General features: G+C 32.9%; 1 protein-coding gene across 2 annotated transcripts; it reads left to right on the top strand.

Moving 5' to 3' along the window:
* The first annotated feature begins 10,151 nt into the window (after nucleotides 1–10,151).
* LOC149576627 (LOB domain-containing protein 4-like) lies at nucleotides 10,152–12,562 on the top strand. 2 transcript variants are annotated; one of them, XM_089817584.1, is made up of 2 exons: nucleotides 10,152–10,799; nucleotides 12,233–12,562. In XM_089817584.1, the coding sequence occupies exons 1-2, from the start codon at nucleotides 10,204–10,206 to the stop codon at nucleotides 12,279–12,281; spliced, it is 645 nt and encodes a 214-aa protein (XP_089673710.1). In that variant the 5' UTR covers nucleotides 10,152–10,203; the 3' UTR covers nucleotides 12,282–12,562. The 2 variants fall into 2 exon arrangements, with proteins under 2 accessions (XP_089673710.1, XP_089673666.1); XM_089817540.1 differs by having other exon boundaries at nucleotides 12,228–12,562.
* The last annotated feature ends 412 nt before the right edge of the window (nucleotides 12,563–12,974 follow it).

Genomic DNA, 12,974 nt, shown 5'->3' with positions numbered 1-12,974 from the left:
GTCGTGGATAAAAATTGAGCTTTGGATGGTATCATTTTTCATCATCCATGTCAGGATTTCATTTCTTTGGTCATTTTATGCAATTATTAAAAAAATGAAAAATGCAATAAATTTTGTTCTTGGTTTTTCTGCTAATCATTCTTTTCAGGAACACTTATTGGTTTTAGTGCTTCTTTCCTTTTTCGCACCTCCTGTCGCTCACTCCTATAGCTCTACTACTCTTTAGTGTGATCCTCAAATCTTTGATCACCCCTAGTACATGGTGCATGATCAGTTGAGGTGTTTTTAGTGGAATGTGCTACTTCTTATATGATCTATAAGAGTTCAGTTGTTGATGGAAGCCCCTTCAATTGCAGTCACTCTTCTAATTTTATGGTTCCTTCCAGTAGTCCTCTCTTCGATGCCTTCAGTCAGATTGTGGTCTTTTATGGCATTGCAATTTTGATGCTTCCTCATTCCCTATTGCTGATTCCTCCATTTTGGTGGCTATAGTTTCTATGTTACTCTTTATTCCAGCCTTGGTCTCTCTGCACATGCATGTTGGTAAAAACAATCGATTTTATTTTTCCTTATTTTATCTTTTAACTTTATTTGTATTGCTTATTAGATTTGTATCATTATGCAACACCCTATCCTCTCTTTGTTTTTCGTGGACGGTCAACCATTCAGTTGGGGGGAGGATTGTCATCCTTTTATCTTCCATCTATCACCCTTAATAATCCCATTCTACTATCCATAATATCCATTATATAATAGCCTTTGTTTTGTCTTTCATCTCTCCTATTTTGCCCATTTAAACTCCTCTTATGCAAATTAAGATAAATTTCTCCTATATGTAACCCTTTGACCCATGATGTTAAAATTTTTTTTAAAAAAATCAATAAATAAAAATGACTTATCATGGTTCAAGGTGGAGACAAAGCCAAAATCCATAAACCTAAAGTGCTTTTAGTTAAAAATAAAGACTTCATGACCATAATGATTGCACGAGGATGTGCAATAAGCTAAGTTAGGGGGAATGATGAGAGCAATATTTGTCCTAAATTATACCATATTTTGTCCTCCGTATAAGCCTTCACACTAATTTCAATCCCTATCTTTTTTCCATTTTCTATTCCATTTTCTCCTTCTATGTTGCATATGATCAAATATTTATGAGTAATATTTAATATAGTTATTAGATAGAATATGTGAATAAATAGATGAGATTATATATATCTAACAAGTTATGGTTCTTCATATTGCCCGCTACCCATGTTCATGTAGCTATTTTAGAAATACAAATCTCCATCCACTTTGAAATAACTTAATCAAAATAATTAGCAACTAAAGATAAGGATAGACAGTTTTGCATTTCCTTTTGCAAATAGATATGGATGAATTTCAAAATTTTGAGACATGTGTATTGTCCAGAACATGCCCAATTACAATCCCAAGTGGCAGAATCTTCAGAACATGCATGATGGAAAAGTTAGAGGCCATTTTCAAAATGTGATTTTTCTATTATGGGTTTGGAAAGTTTGTTCTATATTTTGCTGCTATTACTAGCTCAACATAGATACATGGGGAGGACATTAAACACTAGTGGTGAATGTATTTTCCAGCTGCATAATTTTTATTCCTATTATGAACATATATTAATTACAATACTTGTTGCATCTTTGCGGAATAATAATAGGAAACATTCTCTCCAAATGTCAAGCCAAGTAAATCAGATTAATGAATCTGATTGTTATTGTCTTCCAAACCATTTTTAAACCAATGGCTCATAATTGATGGATGGAATATTAATCCATATTAATTCCATTTCTATAGCAAGATTTGCAAGCATATATGTAGGTTTGAACCGCAAGCTATGAATAGCTAGGTTGCTACTAAAATATTATTTTCAAACCATATTATTTGTAGTTCACAGTGGAAGAAAACATGGTGCATTGAATGCCAGAAAATGCATATGATGGCTCACATGGACCAAATTCCATTATGCAATAACCATTTCAAATTGTTATTCAACAATCACAGATAATACAATTTTGTTGGAATGCTCAAAATAATAGCCTATTCTTGGCATGAAACTGAACTTTGTTGCATTACTGCATATCTATTATTATTTGGTGATTAAAATAGGATGGAGGATATTCTACATGGAAGGAACCAAAATTGTTATTCTCTACTACAACTGCCTACAACTTGTAAATATTCTTGTATGTTGGCTTGTAGTCTAAGTTGTTATAAGTTACATCTATATAAGAAGCAAGAGATAGATGTATGAGATAATGTACAGTTCTAAAAAGAACATAGGAGAGTATAGGTTTTATATAAGGCACAACACTATACAGAGATTATATTTATTATAAATCATAAATTCTATATTCATTTGCATGGTTAAGAAGCTATAAATCAATTTGTCTCTTCATCACCAGGAAGCTAAGGAGGCGGGCCCACTCTGAAGTCACCTGGTGATTCTTTATTTGATTGAGTGTGTTTAAATTTGTATTTATTTATATGTTGATTAGTTTAGCATTGTACAGTATGTATTTGCATTCAATATTCATGCTTGATTGTGTAATAAATCCATTTTTATGTAATTTAATTAATTAATGATTTTTGTTTTTGTGAGTTGTAGCCATTTTATCACAGATTAGTTTTGTCAAGTTATTTCTATTCCTGAAGTTCTTGTCGATAGGAAGTGACAGTTCTTGTCACTGGGATTTACTTGGCTTTTCATAGATTCAATTTCGTGTGTTGTAGATGCATTCATAATTGCTCATATCACAAGTTGCACCACTTGATAGCATACTGCTCAGACACCTTTTGCAAGCTTACACTCTCGGATTGACATGTATAGACCAACCGAACTTTATTATAAATCATGAATTCTTTATTATTATTTTTCATAGTGTTGGCCTATCAATATGTAGTCTCACTCAAGCATCTATTATGTTTACCTGTAAAATATGTTCTAATCCAAATTTTGGGAACATTTTCTTATTTTTGACAATAGTGACAACCGTACCTTGTGTTTTAATCCCAACCATAGGATTTTCCATTTTTGTTGTACCATTATCTACTTTTTTTTATGTCCACTTATCCTTCGATCTACATTCATATGATTTGTGTCCATACTTCTGATAGTTATATTAGTATTCTTTAAATCTCTATGTGTTCATGGTGTTGGTCTTACATTCATTTTCCTGATGCCCTTGTTTGTTGTAGTTGTAGTAGTATCCTTTGTAATTTAGCTTGGGGTTTTGATTGATAGATTTGCTCCTACAAAAAAATGTTGTATGACACAATTTTCCACAATTACATGATAAGTAAGTTTGTAGTTCTTACCCTTTTATCCCTTTGTTCACCACTTTCTAATGATTCTCTTTTCTTCAGTAGTGGTGTATCCCTATCCAATAGTATCATTGTTAGGTCTTGGAGATTTCATCAATTTCTCAAAGTGTTTGATGGCTTCACTTGGTTTTTTATATCTTTCAATGAATTCCTTCACTATTCTTAGTTCATTTCTCAGTTGATCATTCTATAATTTCAAGGTTGTGATATCAATGTCCTTTCCACTCAATTCATTATTTGCAAGCATCAATTGATTCATTATATCTAATTTCATGTTAGTATGCTTTTTCACATCTGATGTCTTATGTTCAAGTCTGTTGGTCAGTGTTCTTTTGTCATCTTCAATCATGAATGTGTCTTTTTCAGCTTTCTTTTTCTATTCACTCACCTTATATAGCAATATTTATTGAACTTCTTGTTCTATCTTAAGGTTTATGACCTATTCAATTAGGACATTATCCTTTTCCATTAGATCTGCAACTTCTACATCAAATTTAGTTAAGTTTCCATCCTCAAAAAATCTAGTAGTGTCTTCTTATTATTATTGAGTGTCATTTTTCTAAATAGCTAGTTCTTTTCTTCTCTGTGCTAAATATTGTAGTTCAGCTCCTATCTCCTTGAGTTGATGTAGTTAAATTTGTATTCCAATCTTCTAGCTCTCAATAGTTGTTTCCAACTTGTAGACTTCCATCTTCAAAAGAACAAGACTCTAATACCACTTTTTGGAAATAACAATGGGAAAGTAAGTTATGAGAGGGGGGTGGGGTGGGTTTAATCAACACTTGAAACTTTTGCCTCTAAAACATGTCACCAACATCCATCTCATAACTTAACAAGTAAACTTAAAAAAAATAACATGCATCAAATTCATAGCATCAAAAAAATAACACATAACATAGTAAATTTGTTACCTAGAAACACTCCAATGAGAAGGTAAAGATGGGGTGGGGATGACAGCTACAAATCTTCATTACTAAAGTTGTAAACTATGGCCTTTTATTGCTACAATGTATTTGATCATAATCTATGATCTACCCTGTGAAAGGCCTGCCCTGCTAAAGGCTTACAAAGACTATTAGGTCTCACCTTGTTATAGGATTTGAACTCAAAATATAAAGAAAATACTAGGTTAAGAGATTTACAAAAGTCTATCAAGACTTATAGCCTCTTAGGACTACTCAATTAAGATATTTTTTCTATATTACCTATTAGAATGATTCAACACCATGATCCTTTACTTAGCACCTCACTGTTGAATGTTTGATCTTCTCTTTATTACTTAAATCTTGATCCTCCTAATTAGATATGTCTTCTCTGTCCTTTCACTTCTATACTTTGTTCTTCTCAAGCTGATTCTTCAATGCATAGCTCTGTCATAGCCATCTTAGCCACCATGAATGCTCTCTCTATACTTAGCATTCATCTATTTGTAGAATCTTCACATTCCCATAAACTCTTTAGGGTTTTCCTTGTTAAATAAGCATTGGTGAGGACTGATTAGGTAAGAATCAATGACTTTGGTTGATCCATATTGCCACCTTAAGCTACCATTTTTCTAATTGGTTGCATGTACTACATAGAGATTTACAATATACCTCCATACTTATCTCTCATAATCATAAGATATGATTATGTTAGCCCAAAAATGGTTTACATAGAATTTTTTGCCATTACAAACAACTATGCCAAAAACTGTTCACTCGACATCTAAAGAATTTGATGCTCAACCCTCACTATGCTCCTAACAATGTAACTTAGCTTCTAAATAGCTCAACACTCTCTATTTACTTGGCTCTTGAATCATTCAACATGTATAGTTTGCTAAACACTTGAGTGACTCAGCTCTAACTATCCATAATGCTCGACTTGTATTGGCTGGCAACTTATTCTCAACATGCCTTGACCACTCAGCTCACATTGATTACTCAGCTTGCTTTGATCACTTAGCATACACTATGTGCTCAATTTGTACTATGATTCTCCTATATTATGATTGGTTTTTTTTTCACTACCTTGTCAAAACCAATCTGAGGTTAACAGTATTTAGATAATTTGATCATTCTAGACAACTTTGACAATCTATTACAAATTACTTTATTTAGCATTAAATATTGACTCAAATAGATTCAAAATACATTAAAATATAAGAAAAATTAGCCAATAATATAACAAACAACAATAAGCCAGTTGGAAGCCTTTCTTCTAAAGGTTATCAATGGTGAGCATGGTCCCATGTAAAGCCATCCACCAAAATAAATTGATGTTTGGTAGTATCCATGGATGCCAAACATGCTTCCAATGCCTTTGTGTTCCACCTCCCTTATTGCAACAATTGTAAGTAGGTTTTAGTGTGAACTCTCCTGAGGGGGTCAACTTCCAAACTAAGGAGTCTTCCATAGAGGTGGTGGGGATATGAAACTTATCAATCATTTCATGTAACTCCATGAGAAATCTCATCCCATGATTATTCTAATCTTGAAATCTTTTCCATTGGTTATTAGGTGTGATATAGTTCTAAACTAGACCACCAAACTATCTTGAGCAATATTCTCTAATAGGTTTGAACCTAGTATAGCTGAGGGGACCTCCCCCTAGCCAATGATCCTCCAATATGTAAATTATTTACCCATCCCCTAAGACCTAGCGTATACAATTCCTCATAATTTCTCTGGTGTGTAAAATATTGTTCCATATTCTTGATCTTGTAGGGAGAGTAAGAATAAAGAGATGATGATGGTCAACGAGTCACCCCTCAAGCACTTAGCCCTGAGAATATTTCACCAATTACTTGAGGATTTAACCAATCCCCACCCCACCTTAGATAAGAGAGCTTTATTCAAAATTTTGATCCTTCTAATGTTAAGACCACCTAGAGACTTAGTCATACTAACTTTATCCTAGCTCACCAAGCTTATCCTAGTTTTTTCCTCAAGTCCCCAACCATAGAAAATTTCTTTGTATTTTCTCAATAATTTTCTTGATTCCTCCTGGGAGTTTAAAAAGGGAGAGAAAGTACACTAGTTAATTTCATGTTTACTATTTATTATTTCAACTTGATATAGACATGAAGTTTTCTCTCATATTCTATATATGAACTTGACCATTTATTGATAATGATACAATGAATTTTAGTTTGTTCACTAGGATAGTGATTTGAAAGTTTAAAGTGTTGATTTTTGGGAAAAGTGTTTTAAGGACTCGTTGGATAACTGGATAGAATTCATTTACCCCCTGCTTAGTTATCTAAAACTTAGAAATTATTCTATACATAGTGTGATGTAGGATAATTCATGTGAAATTTGTGATGGATTTGTGGTCAATAGTTTTAGGGATTAGGGAAGTGTAGGTAGAGATGAGAATTGACAAAACCATAACTATCATAAAGTAATCACTCACTACATTGAAAACATCATCACCCATTATATCCAAAAATGTGGAAGAAGTTATGTGGAGACCATAAGGGCCTTGGGACTTAGATCCGTCAAAAGAGAAAACAACATTCTTGACCTTGTCAACATTGAACTTGTTAAAAAGAGCTTTTTTCACTTCATCCATAATTAAATTTAGAATAACATCCAAGAGGCAATTTAGATTAGTGAAACCTTTATACCCACCCTAATTTAGATTGACAAATATTTCATTGTAACTCAAGTAATATCATCCTCATCCTTAGCTAGGGTCAATCTTTGAAAGTAAGAAAGTGGAAGGTCTATTTCTTTTTAATTTTTTTTTATAGTTGATTGATGGAATAAATTATTATTTTATTCATTTTCTAGAACCCACCAAAAATAAGATTTATGTTTCCAAAATATTTCTTATTTCCTACACAGATTGGCCCACTTGTCTCTTAGGTTTCTCTCTTCTTGAAAAACCTCTAGATCCTAGGAGACCATCTCTATCCTTTATTAAATAATTCCATATTGAGAGGTTAGCTACTTTTTCCATTCAGAAAAATAACCAAAAGAAAAAAATTATTTTAGGCTTTAACTTTATGTTTTATTAATTGCATTTTTCTACAAATTGCTATCATAGGGGATTCACCAATAGATAATCTCTATCATTTTCTACCAAAAATTTAAAATATGGGTATGAAATCCACATCATTTCAAACCTAAATGAGTTATACAATCTCTTACCATCCTTCCAACTCAAAAGTGGAGAGTTGTGGTCCACCCAGTTCTAGGGGAAGAATGAAAAAATAAAAATTGCCTCACTATTTCAATTAGAGGAGAGAATGAACCCATCCATCCTAACCTCTAGATTTGTGAAAAGAGTACAAAGAAGAGTTAAAGTCTTCACCTAAAATACTATTATCCTAAATATTGATAGATATAATATTTCATAATGAATCCAAAGAAACTTTCTAGGTCCTCTTGTATTGGTAGCATGGACATTAACATTTTTTTAGGAGCGCATTGAGAGAATATTGGTGTAAGACATAATAAGAATTTTTGGAGAATAATGAAATAATGAACTAAAAACCTTACTAGGTTTCCACATTAAAAAGTACCCCAAGACACACCAGCCAACTCAAAGACCTTCTAAATAATGCTTGACTAGATAGTGAGAGCAATCTTCTCAAACCCTAGAAGATTCGTTTAGTTTCTTGGATCAGAATAAAGTCTAATTTGATTTCATTTATAACATAGTTGATCATATGTTGCTTGATAGGTATGTTTAGGCCCCTCCAATTTTAAGACATTATCTTCATTAAAATTGAAGGAAAGTTAAAGTCCCAATAGAATTGCCTTCCAAAGTATAGCCATTACGCTAGCCCTCCTGAAGGTCCTTATTTTTTTTCTATTATTTGTGAACTCATACAAAGTTCTTTTTTTACTACTAGCTACTTCTAAACCAAACTCTATCTCCATTTAGTTTGTAGTAGAGAAGCAACCTTTAATTTACAAAGAGGGACTGGCAAAGGCAATTGCTCATGCAAGTGTAATCAACAAGGGTAGGAGAAGCTCCAAAGAAAATCACATTTAACATCGAATCAGATGCGACAATCCTAGATGAGAGAAAAAAAACATCTAGAGCACTAAAAAATGGGGGAATGCAGGATTTAAGAGTTACCACCATAGGGGAATTAGGAAAATGTTGAGAACACCAGGAATATAGTAAAATTGTTTGCAAATGTAACTTTGTTATATCACCAGTTTCCTTTTACACACACGCATGCACGCACACACGCATGTGCACGTGCGCGCGTGCACACACACACAAATAGAAAGAATACAAATTATAACATTTCAACCTTTTCTAAGGGTAAGTTCTCTTGCAACATTTTAGCTTATTTGGAGTGGTAACCATTGGAGAATTTATTTTGAAATAATCTATAGAATTTTAGTCCATGAATGTTTCATTTTTTTTTTTTAATATTCATCTATTATATTAACATATTAAAATAATACATAACATAAAAAATTAAATTTAAAAAAAAAACATAAAAAATAAACTTTTGATATATGGTAAATTCTCATGGAAGGGAGGATTTCTTAAATAATCATTAATAATATAATAATAATAATAAACCTGAAATCTAAGATCAACCTAAGAAAATTGAACTTCTTACCCCATGTCCCCATGTGGCTGCTTAATTCTATATTGTGCTTAAAAATAAGCATAAAAGTGTTCCCATGCAAATTGTTAATTAGCGAAAAAGGATAATATTTGGAATCTTTTGTTTTTGTGGAGCAGTTGCTTAACAATTATAGATAAAGTTGTTGAAAATAGAAGGGGCTGAAGTTAAGCAGCAACTGCGTCATGTAGGTGTCTTCATAATGTTTCTTCCCTCTATTTTATGTTTCCCTCCAACTTTCTCCTTCCATTTTATATTGATATAAAAAATCAATATAAAATATTTTTTTGATGACACATAACTTTAATAAAGTAAGTACGAGAAAAAAATAGATTTAAAAATTCCATAGAGCCCCCTGTTCATAAAAGGTTCCTTAAAGAGTAGGTTCCTTAAAGAGGAGTGGCTTTTAGCCAAATTAAACTTGAGCAGCCCGATGGAGACCTCCCTCCTCCCCTTACAATGAGAAATTTCAAACAATTAAATGTTTCCATTGTATAAATTACCACTCTTCTAGTTTAAATGTAACTATCCAACTCATAAGAGAAACACTTTCCAAAAGCTAACCAATAGTTGTCCACCCTATTCAAAAGTTACCATATTGATAGGATCCAACTCCAAGGTACATGTGGATTCGTCCCAATTTACATTCACTCCACTCTCCCATGAAGAAAACGTTGGCACCACGTCAGCGATAAGAAAGTGTACTGTATGGTCTAACGAGAGCCTATAAACGAGGGACACAAGAATAGGGGGAAGAAAGAAAAAAGAGTAGAAAGAAAAACAGTTGTGTCACTGAGATTTTCAAAATTCAAAGTTAATCCAAAATGGGATCCATCTAAAATAAATTCCACAACTTATCAGCGCCGCCAAATGTCAAGATTAGGCGAGCAATGGTCTCTATTTTTAACAACCTACTTCACTACGTGTCAATAGAATTCAGAGCAGACTGCCAACACAAATGAGAGATGGGACTCCTATATTTCCTTCCCTCTTCCCCCTGATTTTTCTGCCCTCCCCTCCTCGATTTGAGCAACGGCAATAGGAATCCATAAAACTAAAATTAGAGTTCCATGAAAAGCGCAGACATGCATGCAAGCTGAGCGGGTCTTTCGTGCATCTCCTCTGACTATTTCCTCCGCATCGTCCTCATCCAGAAAAAGTCTCGGTTTGTTTGCAGGCTGTACTAATAAATCCCCACTCTTTTCTCCCACTGCTACAAATTAGCAACCTGCTTGTTTTTTCTTCAGCTCAAAAAGTTTTGGTTTCTTTTTCTTTTGGTGCTAATGACTGGAAAAGGCGGCACTGGGCAAGCGTGCGCTGCATGCAAATACCAGAGAAGAAAATGCTCGCCCGAATGCCCGCTTGCGCCCTATTTTCCGCCTGATCATCCCAAGCAATTTCTCAATGTGCACAAGCTCTTCGGGGTCAGCAACATTTTGCGCATCTTGAGACAAGTGAATGAGAGCCAAAAGAGTGACGCCATGAAGTCTATTATCTACCAAGCAAATGCCCGGGAAAAGGACCCGGTTCATGGTTGTTTTGGGATCATTATTCTCTTGCACGCCCAAGTTGAGAGGATGAAGGAAGAGCTTGAGAATGTGAGGAGCCAGATAATGGTTATGGAGCAGCAGAACCAGAGAGGTGGTGGTGCTTGTAATGGGAATGGTAATGTTAATGGTATGATGCAGCAAATGCCTCTTTCTTATCAGCATGCTACACCAATGCCTGCTTCCCCGGCTGCTTGGGTTTACCCCAATGTTGATGGCCAGGCTTTCTATGCCCAGGCCAATCATGATTTCATTAGACCTAACAATAGGTTTCTTGAATATGAAGAGAGGCAGCAGCCCTATGGCGAGTCTAAGGAGGCATACGAGTCCAGGTATGTCAGTTTCTTTAGTTGGTTTTTGTTGGCATTGCTTCTAGGGTTTTGTTCTCTTGGTTGCCCCCATTTTTTTGTCTTGGAATTATTCATATCTTAGATTTGAATGGACAGTTATAAGTAATTTAACATGATCGCCCTTCCTTTGCCATATCTTAGAATTGAATAGAGAGCTGAGAATTGCATTCTTCAATCCCTGTCCTCTAGATGTATCAACGAAGGTATCATGGTAGATGGTAATAATGGGTTCTTCAATACGGTTGTGTTAATGTTGCCATTCTCCTTTTGAGTCAGGTTTTCATAGTATACAATAATAATGGGTTATTCAATATTGTGTTATTGTTGCCATTCCCCTTATGAGTCCTGGAATTTATGAGTCAGGAATACCAGTTTCTCAGTTTCTCTAATTGAAGTTTATGTAGAATGTTCTAAGGGTTTTCTTTGTTTCTTTTTTTTTTTTTCTTGGTAATATGCATATGGCCACTAAGAGTCTGTTTGGTTGCAGGATAGGAATTGAGAATAGAAATGCATATTGTTAATAGGAATGACTAGAACCAAATGAGATTATGTATTCCTATTCCCTATTCCAATTGACCCAGCAAACGAAAATAGAAAACATATTCCTAATTTTCTATTCCAATTCTAACAACCAAAGGGCCATAAATTAAATAATCTCATATGCCCATCTCAATCTCCTTTATTTACCCTATCTTAGAATTGACTAAAAGAGATATCCATGGGGTCACATATAGATAAAAGATATAGTTGATTTATTTAATGTTATATTTGTGATTTCAGCTTATTTAATGTTATTGTTAGATAAAAGATATAGTTGATTTATTCAATGTTATATTTGTGATTTCAGCTTATTTAATGTTATTGTTTGTTCTATTGAAAAAAACTAACTGAACTTATTCAATAGTGTAGTTGTGTATTGTTTGGTAGTGATCTGATATTATTGTTGATTCTATTATTTTAAATAAAGATTGTGATATTTATTTTTCTTATGAATTTATATATGAGATTTTTACTATGAATTTTGGAATTTTAAATACATATTTCAAAATATAGTAGACAATTGCTATTTTCAATTCCCTTCCTTTAATATGTTTTACAATTTAATTGACTGTTAAAATGCTCAGATATTATTTTCAATACACAATCAAACTGAAATACAATTTAAATTATCAATTTCGTAAAAATATATATACATGAAAATTTATCTTTTAAATTTGTATTTCTCATTACATAACAGCTGTATTCATGTTTTATATGAATAAGATCCATGGCATTTTGGAAAAAAATAATCAAGTTAATAGTTCATTCTTATTACTAAATATCAAGGAAAAAGTTATATCCAAAGAAGTTGCTCTAACTTTCATGTTAATATCTTTTTTAAAGATGGTTGATCTGTGATTTATTATGCAGTGTAGAGTCTTCTTTGAAAGAAATGCAGTGTATGGATCATGTAGCAGAGCATGAGCTGAAAAGTGCAGCTGCCTTATTTACCCTCACCAACCACTACTAGCCAGGACGTCAGATTACTTGTCCAACATTTTTTTTATTGAATAGGATTCGTTAGTAGAGTATGCGACAAATTTGTACAATTGTTAAATTTTGGTTTTTGGTATGTATACAAATGTCATCCACTTTTTCTTTCATGGCTGGTAATGTTCTAAAAAGAAATGCTACCTTCATGTAACAATTTGGTATGAGAGAACAACAATTAATGAATGAGTACACCGGCCGCTCTTTGTAAATGATTTCTGAATTCAAATGTTGCATGATGGGAATGGAGATTTGGTGCAGATATAAAACTCATTAATATCACAGCATTGTGATTTTATCTTTCTCAACGATCTTTTGTTATTAATTTTTATCTGTGATCATTATTTCTTTATTTGAAGAATGCCAACTTTATTATAATTTAATTATAATAAATGGACAATTATCTTAAGTTTAACTTTATTTTCAAATAATAATAAAGAGAAAATTACCTTAAGTTTTATATTATTCTTTATAAATATCTTTATAGAATCCTTATCGAAGAACAATTTAAAAGTAGAAGATATGAGTATTTAGACTTGTAAATTAATCTAAACACAATAGATTCAAATTGATTACTTTTATTATTGTGCAATCTATTGTTAATAATATATTTGAAATAATCATTCA

This window comes from Cupressus sempervirens, chromosome 1 (assembly GCF_028749045.1).
Source record: "Cupressus sempervirens isolate cs-2001-9-10 chromosome 1, ASM2874904v1, whole genome shotgun sequence".
Lineage (NCBI taxonomy): Eukaryota > Viridiplantae > Streptophyta > Pinopsida > Cupressales > Cupressaceae > Cupressus > Cupressus sempervirens.
This window is presented reverse-complemented; position numbering and strand designations above follow the sequence as displayed.